This window comes from Cariama cristata, unplaced genomic scaffold (genome assembly GCF_000690535.1).
Source record: "Cariama cristata isolate BGI_N322 unplaced genomic scaffold, ASM69053v1 scaffold2707, whole genome shotgun sequence".
Lineage (NCBI taxonomy): Eukaryota > Metazoa > Chordata > Aves > Cariamiformes > Cariamidae > Cariama > Cariama cristata.
Genome location: NW_009626942.1, coordinates 51,515 through 69,831, shown reverse-complemented (window position 1 = coordinate 69,831; position 18,317 = coordinate 51,515). Strand labels below are relative to the sequence as shown.

Here is an 18,317-nt window from a genome sequence, read left to right as displayed (position 1 = left end):
TTCCTGAAAGCTAGGTCAGCAGTTGAGGAGCCTGAAACTTATTAAATTTCCTAGTACATTCTGAAAATTAATTGTAAGGTCTGTGCAGTGAAGGATCTGGTTGCTCTTCATGTATCTGGTAGCTGTTCAGAATGTTGTTAAATCTGAATCTTTTGAAAGAAATCTAAAATCAATCACTGTGTTGACCGATCATACTCCCACTTGAGGGCTCTATCCAGTTAAAAGAATAAATGGAGATTGATGTTTGAAAGACTACTTTTGACAGAATATTGCCAGAGCTAGTAGAAATAGATGTCTTGTTCTCAGAGTTTGCAGAATGTCAGTATTTCTAGGAAGAAGTTCAAGCTCCCAAATGTGGGAGAGAGAACAGCCATGCATATGCACACCAAAATAGGTAATTGCTTGGTGACTCCGGAGGTCGTCATAGCTGCAGGAGGTAAAGCAAGGACCTTTTTGTGCTTTTTCTCTCATCTGTGTGCCCTGACTGCCGGCCCTTGTTTGTTCTCTTGGCTCGCTGCTTTATTTGCACAATATATTTATTCTCATCAAGTTGGTATGGGTTTGAAGCATTCATTTCTTTTAAAAAGAGGAGCTATTTTTATTCTCAAGGTGGGGGAAAGGGATTTATTTCTTCTTTTTTAGATGCCTAATAGGTTATTTGTGGTTATACTCTCCGATTCAGAAGTAAATCAAGCTTCATAGGAATACATCAAAGTTTTTGGAGACTAATATTTAGGTTACAGTAATGCCTGCAGATCCCAACTCAGGTTAAGGCCCCAGAGTATCTCACACAAAACGTGTGTATGAGAGCAGCGTTCTAGTCATCTCCCCTGACTGTACGTGCTTATAATACAGAGTTCTCAGTTATCTAGGGTACTCCTGCAGTTGATAGGGAGAAACAAATCTACTTTGGAATGAGATGAGTGTAGTCTGAAAGCGCAGGGTGTTTTTTCTCTCTGCTGAGTATAAGGGCAATTTAGAGAGCTGTCTTGGAGGTGTGCAATGTAGATGTCTGAAACACCCTCTTGTTTAAGAATTACTAGTCTAAGACTAAGAATTAAGATTACTAGTCCAAAAAGGACAAGATCAGCAAACTCCAGAAGAACTGCCATAGTTGACGTGGCCACGTCGTGTTCATGTCAGTGACAGCCTGGGAATACAGCTCAGGCTCATGTGAGCTTCTCTATCCTAATTTTTGCTGCCCATTGGCTTAGAGGAAATAAGTGGTAACATTTCAATTTCACTTTTTTTGTCATGAGCCATTGTTCTGGTCTGTTTTAAAGCTTCCTGGTCTCTAATGGCACCTTATTTGACTACCAAGTTCACATGAGGCTTGTTCAGTGTAGGACATATCTAGTGTTTTGCTCAAAATAATGAGAGTGAATTGGGTTCATAACTGTTGTCTTTTATCTTCTGAAAAGCTCTAATACAGACTTTGGTGGGGGCTTGCTTTGGAAAACTTAAGAAAATTAGTGTGTGCATGGAGGTTAAACTTAATTGGAAGTTATTGTTATAGTTCGGGGGCAGGGGTAGGGCAATGACAAAATACCTTCTTCCTCTAGATGGAAAGTAAAATATTTCCATTTCAATCAGGTGTAATGCCTTGATGATTTTTACCCCAAAGGCAGCACATCCTCTAAAGAGTAGCACGTTTTGAATGACATAAGGAGATAAGGTGTGGAAGCATTATCCATGGTGCATTATGAGGTGGATTTTGGCCAGGGAGCCAAACCCTGCGAGAAGAATAGGAGCAGTTTGGTCTACAACTCCCAGGAGGCACAGTCTTGCCATTTTGAATAAATGGTTTCAGTTTTCAGCTGAAATACTTTCGCTTTGGGATACTTGTTTCTGTTGGCAAAATACTTTACTTTTTCCATGAATAGCAATCTATTTTTACAACCAGGTTTTTTCGTCAGTAATCCTGTTATCTGTTAAAAATGGCTTAAGCAGCATTTTACAGCCAACTGTTGTGTGAACTTGGAGGGGTTCTGAGCCCAGAGCAAGCTAGCACAACTGCCAGTCATGCCTTCAGGGGTGAAGTTTCACAACAGGTTTTTTTTGTGAATTTACCAGACTGGGTAAGTGGGTGGGTCTGGCTAAGGAGCTGCATTCGAAAATGTGTACATTTGTTGGTGTTTTCACCGTTATAGGATGTATCCTGTATGATCCTTACTGTGGTAAGTAATCCAGTACTGTAGGACAATACTCCCTTTTCTCAGCATTTCAGTAATGAAATGAAGTGTGCACAACAGACTGCTGAATTCCTTCTCTTGGAGGAACTCTCCACTGTGTAGATGACTACATTATTAATGCACAGGTTAAGAACATGTTTGAACTTTACACCAGCAGCAATGCTATAAGCTAAAAAAAACCCTAGACTTTTATGTAATTTTTATAATCAAGGCTTTTAAATGTGCATTTCAACAAAATAAGTTACGAGTAATAATGCTCGTTCAGCAATGAATTCTGCCCTTTGAACAACGTGAACTTCTAGTGATGGTCTATATACATGTTGCTAAAAGAGACATTTTGCATTAGGTTTTGGATTTTGTGGCTTGGGGCAACAATGAACGATGTCTTTTTGGATCTGCAAATGACAATTCATGGTGTTCTCCAGCCTGTCTGCCGTGTTCTACAGCCAGTGGCGGGCACTTTTGTGTAGCGGCTGAAAGAGCAGAAAGAAAAAGGAGCTGCAGTTTATCGCCCTGTCCATAAGTTTGAAATAAGCAGTGCTTTGGGCATGAGGTGCCGGGATGCAGGTGGTGCCCAGACTATATGCTGCTCTGTTGCGTAAGGGAGCAGTGTTCGGGTGAATGAAACAAAACACGTCTGTCATCCTGAATTAGACCACAGTCAGCCTGACATGCGGATATAATTTTTAAGTTCTTTAACTGCAGAGAGATCTAGGTTATGCTTTCTTAGTATGAGGTGTTTTGCAACAGTATTGCCTAATTCCTGTCCCTTGCAAAATGATTCCTTTCTAAATCTGTATTAGTCGTACCCACATCTGACTCTCAGGGCAGCCCCACAAACAGTTTTTTCAGCATAGCTGGGAGAGGGTGCGGGATTAAGAAGAAATGGAGGGGAAAGGAGCGACTGGAAAGACTCTTTCCATATGCTGCTGCCAAATATGCTATCGTGCAAAGACAGGTATTGTTATGCCTTAAATGCTTCCCTGAGGATTTCTAAGTGAATTTCTCCAAAAAGTTGATGTTATCTAGGGTATGGCTTCTTGGTATTTTTCAGGCAGATTGGAGCTTGTGCTGCCCAGAACTTAGTCTGATTCCAGCCCTGGGTTAATGGACCCTATCTGAGTGATAGGGCACCCCACCACAAAAACATGGTTTCAGCTCAAATTGGAGCAATAGTGGAGCTGACTTAGACCTGTCAAAGGAGACTGTGGAGCAGAAAGGGACAAATATTTGAAAATCAGATCATTGAACGATTAACTGCTGACCAAATATATAACATTGCCACACATACCTTTTAATAATGAGGTCTACAAAATTTAGTTTTTCTGAGTACTTTGTCTGTACGAGGGCAGTTGTGTTGACTGGTATGCTAGGAGTCGAGGTAAAATACAAGATCTAAAAGTGTACTATTATACCGAGGGCTGTACCAAAACACGTGCATAGCTCTTCTGATCAGAGAGTATGTAACTCCAGTACTGTACAGGAAACTTTTCTGAGGACTGGGAAGAACTAGGCAGTCAACACGTAGGCTAGCACGAGTGGAGTGCAGCCAATCCCACTTGTGTCTGCCATCCTCGAGGACCTCTGCACTGCGCTGGTTCCTGGGCTGGCACAGGCAAGGGAGAGCCTGAGCTGTCCCATCTGCCAGCACGGATGGACCTTATCTACCAGTCATGGAAGTGGGGATCACGTCTTGTTACTAGATGTCAGACTAAGGTCCTTCATCTCATGCCTAGTGGAAAAAAAAAAAATCTGTCACAGAAGTATCAGGTGCTGTCTTGTGTAGAATTTTGGTCTCCATGGTGGTAGGTCCATCATTTATCATTGATGGGATTTTCAAATGCTTTTCTTCTGATCTACACAGTCATTAGGAAATGAACTTAGTCTTACAGTGGTAGCTGTGCTTGGTCAGTGCAACCTATGATGGCTGTAAGGTAAGAAAGATTGCATGTTCACCCTTTTCTTTTTTTTTGAGGAGGTTAAGGAAAAGAAAAAAGGGAAGACAAGAAAAAAAAAAAGGGGGAGTGGGGGTGTGGCAAAACCAAGCATCTTTTCTTCCTGCCAGAGCTGTACTAACACCATGGGTATTTCTCCATTTCAGAAAGTTAGTTACCTGTGTTTTACCTGCTGCCTCTGTGCCACTGGTCATCTCACTTGTGGCTGTGTAATAGTGACCATCTCTTTTCCTTCCCTTTCTTTCCCCTCCTGCTTCTCCAGGACACAGATGGTATCAACCTGTACTACTGGTCCCTGTTTGATGGGCACGCCGGGTCGGGGGCAGCTGTGGTCGCTTCCAAACTGCTGCAGCATCATATCCTGGAGCAGCTGCAAGAGATTGTGGACATCCTGAGGAACACAGCCGTCCTCCCACCCACCTGCCTGGGAGAGGAGCCTGACAACCCGGGCACCAACAGCAGGACACTGACACGGGCGGCCTCCCTGCGTGGTGGTGTGGGGGCCCCGGGCTCACCCAGCACCCCTCCAACACGTTTCTTCACCGAGAAGAAGATCCCACATGAGTGCCTGGTTATTGGGGCCATAGAAAGTGCATTCAAGGAAATGGTATGTATATCTCAGGGCTCTGAAGTCCTTCTTGCTTACATTTATGAGCTGTATGGCCTGGAGAAGATGAACATTTAGGGACTTTTTCCACCTTTTTTTTCTTCCCTCCTTAAACACCATCTGCGTGTGGCCAGAATTATTTAAGAGCTTCAACAGCTTACCCGATACATCCCTGTCAGGCAGGAAATGCATCTTGGGTCTTAGGCAGCAGCACAGCCACGTTTGTTGATTACGTGACTCTTAGAAACTTGGTGCTCTTTTTCTTTTTTTCTCTCCTGCTCCCTTCTTTTTTTTAAGGTAAAAATTAGTATTGCCTCACAGTAGGAGATTTCAGTGTTGGCTGTTATCATAAGGCTGTGTATGTGGCCATGCACTTTACAAAGCATCATTGCCCTACTGGAGCAGCAGAAAAGGCTCTCAACACTCCTTGCACCACAGACTGTTGTTTGTGTTGCCCACAACTACATAAACGGGTCACAAAAGGTCACATCAGGGACATGGATGAGGAATGGCATCCTTGATCCAATGGCCTGTAGTTCACGTTAGCGTTGGAGTGGCTCATAGAGCACAGCAGTAGCTGTAGAGCGAGTGTGTGCAGCTCTTGACTGAGGCAGGTTGGGTGTGGGTTGAGGGGGCCATGAAGTGTGCTCCTGCCACCCACTTGACTTCTGTACGACCTGAACAACAGGGAGGAAATCATGACCCTGTGGAAACAGAATATTCATCAATTTCCAGATGGAAGACTGGTTTACTGGTTTTTCTCTACTGTAATTGATGTAGCTGTTCTGTACCTTCCCCTTTCACTTCTCCACGTTATTAAAAATAATTCTTGTCAGGCAAAGCAGAGACTTGGCCTGCCAGTGAGTACATGCGGGTCAGGTCTTGGGAGATCTGATCTTGTTCTTTTTTTCTTTTTTTTTTTTTTTTCTTTGGTTGTTTTTAGAAAAACCTCTTATTTGAGTAGAAGGTTTTTGAACTAATGAGTGTTTCCCAGGGGTTTTATGTGTTGTCTGAAAAGAAGTATTTGATCATTATTTTTCTGAATAGATGTGAATTTTGTTTAGTACATGAATCTAATTAGAGACTACAGTTGTTGTTATAACAAAGTGATGCTTCACTTTGAATTCTGAATAGCAATCATCTTGCTGGATTGTCCTTTCTCCCCAAGGAAGTGCAGGCAAATGGAGCCACCAAGTGGGTTTGGACTTTTAGGTCCAAGAGCAGGATTGACAACTGTGACTTAGGCATCGTTCAGCATGGGGCACACGAGCATGCACTGCGGCTAGTGGGCTTGGTTTCTGCTAGCTGAGAACAAAGAGGAGGACGCACGAAAATCTCCGATTGGTTTTTAGCATGCCCTTTTCAGAAAGGGAGAACTAGCTTGCTCCCTTCTTTGTCGAGAAAGAGGGGAAAACATGACCCTGCCCATCTACACCCTAGTGGGTTTGGAGCATGCTTAAGAGAGGGGCACCAATTTCATGCTTCCATTGGGGGGGGATTTTCAGGCCAGAAGAGTGCCAGGCTCTGAGTGCATGATGTTACTCTTCTCTCTCTCTTGTTAAAACTGGCTCCAAGTGCAGGAGAGATGAGAAATGGAGTTTGTCGGGACTGGAAAGTGAAAGTAAGAGAGCTAAGTTAGCAGGGCTGTTACTGCCCTGCTTTATTTTGAGTTCACACCTCTGTTTAGTAGGTGTTCACACAGAAGACCAGCTGAGCTCATGTACAGGCACCTGACTGCTTGGGAGGGCTTTAATGGATAGAGTATGAGAAATGCGGAAACCCTGGATAACTTGCTACAGTTACAGTGTCTGGGTATTCCATGTACACGTCGTAGTAATTTGTCCTCCCTTTTTCTAAACTCAAGTCCAGAGAATATTTTATTTTCCTCCCTGTATCTTTGTTCATATGCTACAGATCAGATACCTTTAATTCCCACTTTTGCTCTTTATCAGAGGCCTGAAGTTCATTCTGTCTTTGCTGTATAAATGTCTCTGCGTCTACCACAATGCAATATAATTTCAGCGTTAAGTTTTACATTAAAAGGAAGTCTTATAAAAACAATCAGATTAAGAAAAGCAATAGATAATTCTATCTAGTTTAAGCTCTTGAGGGAGTCTTGTGATTATAATTGGTTTAGGCAAAAGAGTATTTTCTTTTGTCCGTGTAAGGGATTTTTTTTTACTCCTGAGTCTCATCTATGCTTACAATGATTGATGTTCCTCCTACCTCTGTCTCACTTCCTGCTAGCTTATACTCCTAGTAGTCTCTGGGTGAAGCTTTTGGGCCCCTTCCAGAGCACATTGTTTATTCAGCCCTATTTTGTACTGGAACATCATGGGTGTTGTTGAGTTAGGTCAATGCAGTTGAGATGTGCATAATGTATGTGGATTTTGTGCCAGCAGAGTGTATCACTTTACCTGGCACTTGGTGGAAGCTCATGTTTCCTGGACACGTAGGCAGACTTCTCGGTGGTGTTTCCTGAAACACCCATCGCTGCAAAGGAGCCCTTTTGAACCTGGTGAAAATGCTGAGTACATACAGATACCTTTTTTCTTTTTTTTAACAATCCAACCGACTGATTTATCTAATGATCGTTTTGTCCCCTTTTCCTGTGAATATGTAGGATACCATTACTTTTTTCCACAGCTGCCTTTTGAATTCTAGTTAAGCTCTCCATGTTTTTGCCTCAAGTCTCAAATAAAATGCCATTCATCCCTTTCAGAAGGCTTTTTAAAATTATTTTTCCTTTTTTGGGTGTGGTTTCCTTTGGACAGTACTTGTCTGACAGCTACATGCACTAAAACACTATGGAAAGCTAACATAGACCAATTCATTGCCTAACTTAGAAATTTAACAATTAAACTATCCCCTTTTTGAAGTATTTCTAGATGGTGTTCTCTGATTGTGTTGGAGCTGGGATTAGCAAGTTTGTGTTGTGTGCTCAGATAATTTACTCTCCTGTTTAAAAAATAAAAAATGCTCAGTGTCAGTAACTGTCAGCAATCACATTAATTATTCCAGTTAAAAGGAAATAAATAAGTTCAAGTTCTGAAGGTATCGTAAGTCAAATCCTCTAATTTTCATCTCTTGAGTTTTAAGATGTGCATTTATAGATTCAGTTCTAGGGAGCCAGGAGGGATGTTTCCAAGTGCTGTTCTGTACTGGACAGAAGCATCAAACTATAATGCCTTTCCTGCATTTAACCTTGTATATGTGTGTGTGATGTAGTATGTAATTTAAAGAAAGGTTAAGGGGAGAGAGCACCTATTGCACACTGAACCCTGTTCAATTTTGGATGGGAAGAAATGGAACAAAACTAGTCTGTATGATTTATTGGAAGGTATAAGTTTGTATACATTGTATCATGATTTTCTTCTTTATTGGGACTTTTTTTTACTCAGATGAAATCTAGACAGGTGCTTTTGCAAGATCGGTGCCATTTTAATTTGAACAATCTTGAGGGAGCAGCGTATGTTATAGTGTTTTCCTTTTGAAAAGCTTCCTGTGATTAAATAGCCAGTAGAAATGAGGAGGGTTAAAACAGTGTTACAGGTATTATGATGCCTTTTTGACAGAGGTAAAGCAGATTAAGAAGTTAATTTTGTCTTTATGCCTTCTGAAATATTACTCTTTTTTTTCTTTAGCAAATACCTGATACTGTGTGTAGGGAGTAAAACTGCTTTCTGTCATAGCAAGATCAAGATCCTGGCGGAAAGACCCCTCTGAGGATGGATGTAAATGAAATGGTTATTTTAGTTGTTGCAGTATGCTAACTTGTTGTAATAATGATACTGCAATTTGAATGGAGCTAGTTCTGTTTTCAGTGTCCTGAAATTCCAGAGCTTAGCATGGGCTGTAGCTGGCATTCACTTTCTGTGCCGTCCCACGTGGCAGCTTTCATGCCGTCTCCCCTCACCTCTGCAGCGCCTGTGTCGACCTGCGCGCAGGACCCCGCTCGCTGTGCTCGTGGGGCTTTGTGTCCCCAACACGCGTGGGTCCAGAGAGGTGGAAGGAAAATCTGGGGCCCCACAGCACCCGGGCCCCTCCACAGGGCCTCCACGAGATGGCACGAGCAAGCCGCCGTCGAGGGTCCGGGAGCCTCCGACAGAGCGGATGGTAACGGCTTCGTGGTGTAATCTTCCTCCTTTTTCAGAAGAGATTGTTAATTAGCGTGATTAACCAGTGCTATTGCTCTGGGAAGCCCAGGTCTGAGCCTTAGCGAGGCAAGCGCTGAGGAGACCCAAGCGGTCAGGATGGCGGGGATGGTCTGTCCCCGGGCTGACGCCACGTCCTCAGACGGCTTCTGTAATCAGTGAAGAAAGCAACCCCTGCTCTCCGTCACCTGCTCTGCAAACGTTACCCCGTGGCACTTCGTGGTGTCCTCTGCAGGCTTTGCTCCGTCCTCCCCACGCTCCCTCACCCAGGGAAAGGGGACCAGGGGGACCAGGCCTGAGGCAACCCCTGTGGGCACCCTGCTCCTCCCTGCCGCTACAACACACCTCCCGAAAAGGCAGGCAGAGCACAGACTAAATTAGCTGCTTCCTTGGCATGAAACGGTAGCCTTTTGAACAGAGGATATAGAGATCTCTGGTTTTTTCCTTTATTTTTTTTTCTATCAGGGTCTGCGTGAGCGGCACACGCTGCCCTTTGGGCTGAAAGGTGCATTGTTTGATTCCGCCCAGCATTGCTCAGCGCTTCCCTTGCGTGCAGGTTGCTGTGTGGGGATGAGCTGCATGCTACAGAAAAGAGGAGGAAAAAAAGGAAAGGGGGGGCGGGCAGGGAAAAGCTTGCTCTGAAATCTTTCTCCAGGTAGAAAACGAGGAAGGCTTTGTGTATGTTCCGACTTGGTCTAGAATGAGCCCCTTTACACTCATAAAGACTTCAGAGGCATTTTGGGGTTTCTGCCCCTGTTTGTGCTGCACTACTTTCCCAGCAGCGCTGTTATAAAGTATTTCGTTAAAACCCAATGTCTCTACATCAGAATGAGTTAGTGGCATTGGTGGGCTTTATTTTATTTTGGTTTATTTTTTCCCCTCAAATCTTGTTGAGCTGCCAGAAAGCCTTCCCCTCCTTCCTCCCCCCAAAAAAGGAACTGTCAAACAGAGTATGTAATACCAAATTAAACACGACACTGAGTATTCTCTGGCAAGTCATGGTAGTAAATTCAAGTTCTGAACAACAACTGGATGGAAGAGCCCATGAGCAGCAAGGATTTGAAAAATTCCAGTACACAGATCTAGTTTAAGTCAAGGAAACTCTGAAAATGAGTGCCTAAGGATTATCTGTCTTCTCTCCTGTAGTACGTACTTTTGAATTCTGCTTACTGAAAGAAATAAATAGTAATTTAGGCATTCCAGCACTTGCAAAGTATACATATGACAGAGCTGAAACCAGGTGAGGAGTTGTATATTGTTTGAAGGTCTCGGAGGATACACTGAACTGCAGAGATGAAGGTTTTTTAAAATTCCTGGCAGTGCCTGGAAATTCCGCTGTAGTATTTGTAAATCTAAGTTATTTTGATGGTTAGAAACATCTGCTTCCTTTGAACTGTTCTTTTCAGCTTAATTAAAAAATATAGTAACCATGGGGAAGAAAATCAAGTTCTCTATGGCAAGATTAGATAAAGAGGCATTTGTAACAGGCCCATGTCTGTGACCAAAGGTTCTGTGAGATTCGATTTTGTTAGCTTGGAGGTGTTTACCTCCTGGTCCTCTCACACACACACAGTCACACACCCCACACCCCCGCCCCCCCAAAAAAAGTAAGAAAAAGGAAAACCCCAGGTCAGTGCCAGTGAGAGCCAGCAGTAAACCCCCCGGCTCTGTCCGGCAGCAGCGTGCGGTTCTGTGCAGTTCCAGTGTGCAGCAGAGGATGGCCTTGTCAGCCAGCGCTGCACGCTTCTTGCTGCCCCTGCCACACCACCCACCTCAGTACTTGTATTCATGGCACAAATGGGGTCAGTCCCTATGGACACTGGCCAGCGAGGAGTCAGATTATTTGTGACCGACACCTCTGCCCAGCCTGCTCGGGACAGCGGCCGGGTGCCGCTGAGCATCCCCGCTGCTGCCTCAGGTCACCTCCCTCCCCTGAAATTTGTAGGAAACGAAGTGTGGTCCTTGGCCTCCTCCAGCTCTGCAGATTTTTCAGTCAAATTGCAGCTGTCATGGTTTGCATTTGTTGTGGTGCTTTTCCTCAGATAAATTTAGCTCTAAAATAAAGCTCTAAATCCTGTACCCCAAGGCATGGACAATTTGAACTGTTTGTTGCTCAGTGCAAATATGGAAATGGCTGAAGTATAGCTCTGTGTGTGTATGCACACACACAGAGGCAAACACATATATTCATAATAAAAACCACATACGAGTAGGCAGGGTTTAGCTGGAAAAGATCTGCCAGTACTTGCAGTAACAATGTTAAATGATGCTCCTCTTTGAGTCCAGTATTACAAGGAAAGACCAGCTTGAAATTGAATTTCATTCTGGACATGGGAGAGGAGGGTAATTTGTAACGTGTTGTGTTATTACCCCAAACTTAACTAAGATGCAGCAGAATGAATTCATTGGTATGCACTTCAGTTTTTGTTTAAAATGCGTGGAGTACTGGAAAGTAGCTCATTTACTTGTGTCCTTTATGTTCTTCAAGCTTTCCTGGGACACTCTCTATATATGTATGTATGTACATATTTATGTATTTTTTTCATTCTTGGACTTGATTGATTGTTGATGACAGATGTGACTTGTGTTCTCCGCTTCGATTAAGCAGGAGGACTTTTTTTTTTATATAATATTTCTTACACTCAGAGTTGGTTGGAAACTAAACACAGGAAGAACTACTTGAGTAGGTACGTACCCCCTTAAATTTGGGTCTGTGGATAGGCATAAAAATTAAGGCTTTTTGGGACCTCATAAAAGCAGTGAGATGAGACACAGGGTTAAATACTGTGATTCATCCTGGCAAGTCTGTGAATGTGTAGTATTTTTCAGTAAATACTGTTCTACTGACCTTCTCCCCGAACAAGTTTAGCATCCACTCATTCCATGTGCGGTAGCCTTCTGAAGGGTGGCCTTGTGGCATGAGTGTGTCTTGCTGCTGTTCGTAAAGGTATATGCTCCGCAATCCTAGCATCCCTTTTGGAGAGCAGGTAGTTATTCATGTCATAGCTAGGTCTCATTAATTTTTCCCTGTCTATGTAAAGCATTCTCCAATTATACCACCAGGTACCTGTTGTTAAGCTACATTTATCTTTTCCTTCATTGTGCTTTTTCCATAGCAAATTCCCTTGCATCCCTCAGAGTTGCCGTTTGTTCCTTGGTGCCTAATGTTTTACAATCTCCTGACCTGATTTTTCCCAGACATCTTCGTATCATAAGTAATAGATACTCCTGGACTTTCTGGTCTTCTCCCTGACCATGTGGCCATAGCTGCAACAGTAAAGAAAGCCACTGGGACAAGCAGTTTAAGAAAGACTCTTTTTTGTTGTTGTTGTTGTTAGGGGAATCTTCATTTTTAAAATATTAATTGCAATGCTGTCTTGATAAATCTTGTTCTCTTTTTTCCCATAGGATTTGCAAATAGAACGAGAGAGGACCGTGTATAATATTTCTGGTGGCTGCACAGCCCTTGTCGTGGTGTATTTATTGGGGAAGCTTTACGTGGCCAACGCTGGTGATAGCAGGTGAGTAAGTGTGGTGTCTCCCCAACTGTTCCTTCACCCCAGGCTCCCCAAATCTGGTGTTACCAAGTTCCTTAGTTGCAAACAGTATCACAAGAGAATTCTGTTTCTTGGCTGAACACTTAACGGTTCTCATGGAAATGAAAGCAAATGACCGTGATAGGCTTCTAGTACCTTGTCGAGTAGTGGTTGCAGTTAAGGAGGTTGACAATGCTTCTGGCTCTGTAGCAGTTTCTGAATGACTTGATGGTTGCAGGGAAGTGGAAAGATGCTGAAGAGCAACAGAAGAGATGTTGGGTGCATCAAAGAACTGTGTGTTGAACACTGACAAGGTGACTGTATCTGGAACAGCTGGTAGGGCTGGACTGGTTCAGTAGGAAGTCCTGTGGCTCCTGTCTCCAGCCTTAGTCTTGATAGGCCACCTGGCTCTCAGATTTTGATGTAATTGAAGGTAGTCATCTGTAAGCAGATAACTGCTACTCTTGCAACGGGGGAGGAGGGGAGGCAGACAGACTGTTGCAGATTAGGGTTTTTACTTTGTCCTCTTCTGGCTCATGTACTTGTCCATTTCTCAGAACTGAAATGCTGTTGTTCAGGAGTGTTTTTTCGTTATATTTTGAAGTTGGATGCCCAAAGACTCGTGATAAGAAGCTATTTCTTTGTCTTCTGATTTAGCTAAAGCTAGGAGCATACTGGAAATCTCTCACTCGCATTCTTTCCCCCTCTCTCACCCTCTGCCCGTACCACCATCAGAGAAAGATAATGAGGCTATTCTTGCAAGGCTTCAGACCTTCACATGTTTCTTTTGGCAGCGCTCTGCATAAACAGGCCAGGGAGAATAGTTCCCCACATGATACAGACTGCTGTTGTGTTCTGTTAGCTAACAGCTAAGTAATTAAAATCTGCAAAGGTACTGAACCACATTGGCTTTAGGTGAAGACTGCTGCAGTTACGGACTTTGTTTAAGGTTTATGCACACACAGTTGTATTTGTAGTGTGTACACCCATGTATTTACAGAGTCAGCACTCAAGAGCAAAGGTTTTTGTAGTTTAAACTTAACATTTTTATTGCCTCTTGCTGCTTTAAACTGTGTAGGAAGTCAGATAAATCCTTTGTGCATAAAGTTCCTATTCTTTTCATGTTGATGATTGTTCTTAAAGTGCTGAATTTGCTGTATATATTGCAAATTGCTCACCCAGTTCCTCTGAACAAATGACATACTTGAATCTCCTTTTCGCATCAGATGTTGAGTGAGTCCTCACAAAGGGTAGCTGCAAACATGTTTGAGCCGACAACCTATCCAGTCATCAGAACCACTGCCTGCACTACATTCTACCCCTCTTGCCATTAAATTAGAAATAATCATGTTTTCTTGTGCTATTGCACTTGAAGGACAGTTGAGTCTCTTCTATCGAGTTGGCTAAATTGCTTTATTGTCTCTTAAAAGTGTACTGTGTAAAACTGGCCAGGCAGGACCTACTTCTGAGTAGTTGAGATCTTTGTTCTTAAATGACTGGGACTGGCTGCTTCCAATTCCCCCGGGATTCCTTCTCTGCTCCCCAAGAGCAGCCTCAGCTCTGTTGTAGCCTCTGATACCCAACAGGAAGAAACTCTTGTTGACAGTGTTCTTGAATTGCTGCCAGCATCCAGTGTAGTTAAAGACACTAAGTCTTGAAGAGGCTTTGAATGTTCATTAAGCCCATCCAAAACATCTCTTCAGAAAAAGAGGAAGAGTGGGAATTGGAAGGGAAGCCATCGGCAAGGCTGGGTCTTGTTTGAACCAGGACTCAATTTTTTCTGGTCATTCCCCACATCTTGTAGGTAACAGAGTCCTTCCAGATCCAAAATAGTTTGGTTTTGCAGTTTCCAAATGGACCTTGCGGAAACCTTCCTCATGCTGAGGAGTGTTCTCTGGATACCCAAAATCATTCACTTTCAAATAAGCCCACTTCTAGATTTGTCTAACTCAAGAAAATAAAAGCTTTAAAGTGTAGAAGATCAGTTGATCTGGGCCTCTCTCTCACCAAATCCCCACTTCCTGTGTTGCAGGGAAAAAAACCAGCTATTGCAAAACATCTTAAGTTGCTCCTCATCACTAAAAGGACATTTTAAGACTACAAAAGCAGCTCTGAGGTTGTTCGCCTACTGCCAGGGTGCGCAGTGCATTCCTATATTTTTAAGAGCCCAGTCATGTAGCCAAGAAGTTGGAAAAATATGTTCCTTTTTGCAGTCTCATGCCTTGTGTGGTCAACTTTGTGGTTTCTACAGATACAAATGAGGGTAGTGAGAAATACAGTAAGGAAACTACTTTTAAAAAATGTTTGTCTGCTCTTGAGAAGAAGGGTGGGTTTATTTTTTCACGCAAATAGGGGACTTCTGCTTGTTGCTGTTGGAACTAAATGCCGAAACCCTTAGTTCTTCAGTTGAGCTTTAGTTTCTTTGAGTTCACTTACTCATTTGTGCCTCTTCTCTGTCCTTTTCCCCTCTCTGCTCCCCTGCTGGAAAAAGCCTACAAATAAATCAAGTTACATTTCCCAAAGACAGGAGTCTGTGAGAGGAGGTTTCGTGCTGCGGGGGTGGGAAATGAACATTTCTGGGTCCACGCAAACCTCATTTGTACTGCCTCTGCCCAGAAGAACATTAGGTCTTTTAATTCCAGGCAACTTCAAAACAGCAGAAGCTTTTAAAGGTGGGTTCTGAACAGCTTCTGCTGTCACAGGACCAAGGTATGTGCAACAAACTGTTACTATCACAATGAGACTGAGGAAACGCCAAGTGCGAGACTTGAATAATAATGCGCTATGCGGTACCAGCTATACCTCAGACTTATGTCTGTGGTATTCAGTTTAACCACCAAAGCTTCTCAAATCTAATCATTTCATGCCACGTACCCTGGCAGTGTTGTATAGCAGCTGTCCTTTTGTAGTTGGTGTGTAATTACATCATGAAAAGACTTTAATTACCATATTACTAAATTACCAGCCAGCAATCCTTTCAGGTTCAGCCCTAGCTCGCTTCTGTATGGACTATTAGGCTTCTCCAAACTGAACTCTTTTGGTTGGTGTAAAAGGGAGGAAAAATTGTGCTAATTGTAAGTTTTGTTATGAACTATTATTGAGCTTGATGTTATGGCATCACTAATGTCAATGATATAATTAAGCTTCTGCTAACGATGCAATCACAGTTCTGTAATAATTATACATTAACTGCACATGATACCAGAACCCTACTAAAAATGAGGTGATGTATTCAGAGCTGGATAAAAACAACTTGGAAGGAGCCACTTTCATTCTCTGATGGCTTGTCTTGATCATTCTTGGTCTCTGCCATAAATATACCTACTTGTACAGTCAAAAATCATGTCTGAATATTGGCCAAAGCTTTTTCTAATCTCTCTCTCTCTCTTTCTTCCTCTCAGTGGTTAGCATTGTCCATGCAAGGTTACCTAATTAAGGAGTGATGGTGCTATAGTCAGCTATCCAGTATATAGTGCTTTTCTGGCGACCATTGAGGCCCTGTGCTTTCCTTACCAGTTTGACATAGACACTACAATAACTAGGCCAGGCTCTTGGAATAGCTGCTTTTTTTTAATAAGGAACAGTCAATCATCTCTGCTCATTCTTTTAAATAGTATTGTTCAATTTTATATTGCTAAAATGACTTTTACTTCTAAACTGCCATAACACGCCTTGTTAATCTCAGTTCTTTTTAGTTTTATGCACTTTATTAGGATGTTGTTTTATAGCTAGTGATGAAGCAGTAGTAAAACAGGGACTTAATGCTTTTACTGATTACTGCCCAATTATTACATAGCCTCATGCAACATAACATTTGCCCAATATCGCTACAGTGACTGTAATGCAATACGATCATATTAACTATCTTTGGCACGTGTGTTCTTCTGGCTTTCATGTTGTCTGGCTAAGGAGCTGCTCGTAGACTGCAGGCACTGCCATTTTGTGCTGTGCTTGGAGCCGTGTAGGGTAGCTGTGCTTTTATCATTATATGAGAAGCAGAACACCACAAGTTGATTTGACTTTTCCATAGGCCGTGAAACACTCGCTAAATCTGCAAATGGGTTCTTGGGCTTTTTTGATTTATTGTCAGAATGTGGGATCAAAGCAAAGAGCATGATGTTTCGGAGGCTTCACAAGCTTGCAGGGTCACTGGATATTTTTTTTGCTTTGCTTCATCAGCTTTTTTTATCATTTTTTTGCCTCCTTCCTTTTGCTCCTCTGTGCTTATGTTTTCAGGGCATATTCATCCTCTGCTTGAACATATATCCTCATGTCCAGGATAGATTTTCTCCTCCCTTTTGCAAGTGTAGCATTAATAGTAAGGCATTAGGGATTGTTAAATAGGAGCTCACTGAGTGAATGTTTTTTCTGGCACTTCTGTGTGGGTGCAGGTTAAGCAACTTCGTTGGTGCTTCAGGTGCCCAGATGTGGAAGAATGTGTTTGTAACACCGACTACTTCCAGTGTAATAAAATAGTAGATTGAAAATTGAATTCTACTTTGTTTACTGTTTCAGTTCTTTCTGGATTTGCTGCTTATGTTGAATCTCACTACATTTATACTTCCTCTTCTTCCTTGTCATGGTGCTTGTCAGCTGCCTCCCTCATGCATAGTCTTCATTGTAGGAAGTCAAATTTGGGGGGTTAATCTGCTTTTATGAAGTAAATGAGGGGGACATGGAAACAGACACATATCTGCTGACTGGCACTGTAGCTTAAATAGAATTTCTGAGAAGTCAGAATTGATTATTCTGACCCATTTTTGTGGTTCATGGTATCTGACCTCTTCCTCAAGGCAGTCCAGCAGGGTGATTTTTGCAAGAAGTGCTAACACTGTGTAAGTACCGAAACCAAAAAGTGTTCTAGTATATTACTATTGTAGAGCTAATTTGCCTTAGTCTCTGGTTTACAGTATTTTTAGGAAACTTTAATTTTCTGATTTTTCTTAGCTACCCATCTTCTAATCTAAATGGTGTATATTTTGCCTGTTTTCCTTGAGTGGTCTGCCTAAGCCCTCTCTGTCTCCTTATGTCTGTGTCTGCATAAACAACAATAACTGCTCTTCTTACTAGAGACTTAGAGGTCTCTAGAGGAAAGACTAACTCAGTTACTAAGCTTCTCCCGTCTGCAGTATTTGGAAAAGCGTTTTAAAGATGGGAGAAAAGGATCTGCAAATCTCTGAACTACATGCAGAGCCTTTTCACCCTGGAACCACTCAATCTGTGGTCACTCTTCCTCATCCTCTGAAGTTCTTGTTCCTCCAGATACTCAAAAGATGCATCCCAAGAGGCAAGAGCAACACTTACGGATTGTATCTTCGCCAATCTACGTACACATCCCCTTTTTAGATTATTATTAATTCTTAAATGGAATCACTTGAAAATAATAAATGTTTGATAATTTCAGGACAACAGATAACCTGAGCCCGGTTGCTCAGGAGCCTGTGTAGCGAGGAGAAACTGAATTCAAGACAAAGCAAGTCTCTCCCACACACATTCTCTTCCACTGACTGCAGTTTGGTAGGTGGAGAAGTCTGATCCTGCCTAGCCAAAGACGTTGGAAAAGATCATGGCATCTTAGTCACACTCAGGAGATTCAGCCAAGTCTCATCTCTCTGTTTCCCCTGCTTCTTCTCCTTAGAAACCTGACTTGCAGGCCCGCAGAAAGCACTTCTGCTCCCCTTCTCCTAGCTGGCCTCCTTCCAGGGAGAAGCAAGAGCAGAGGATTCATAGGAATAGCAGCAGCCTCAGATCTTGCAGGATTTTGTCCTGGGTAAAGCTTTTGGAGGCACTTCAGGAAACACTTTAAGTGAGGTGTGGAGAAAAGATGTTGGATCAGAAATAAGTCATTGCACTCAAAGTGCAGTGATGAGGAA

The 18,317-nt window shown here is 42.7% G+C and overlaps 1 protein-coding gene across 1 annotated transcript in view; it reads left to right on the top strand.

Annotated features, from left to right (window-relative positions):
* Window positions 1-18,317, top strand: part of PPM1H (protein phosphatase, Mg2+/Mn2+ dependent, 1H) — a 74,339-nt gene that overhangs the window by 9,350 nt on the left and 46,672 nt on the right. The window contains exons 3-4 of the mRNA XM_009704236.1: window positions 4,410-4,754; window positions 12,317-12,429. Coding sequence (XP_009702538.1) covers window positions 4,410-4,754; window positions 12,317-12,429 — 458 coding nt within the window. The remainder of the gene's footprint in view (window positions 1-4,409; window positions 4,755-12,316; window positions 12,430-18,317) is intronic.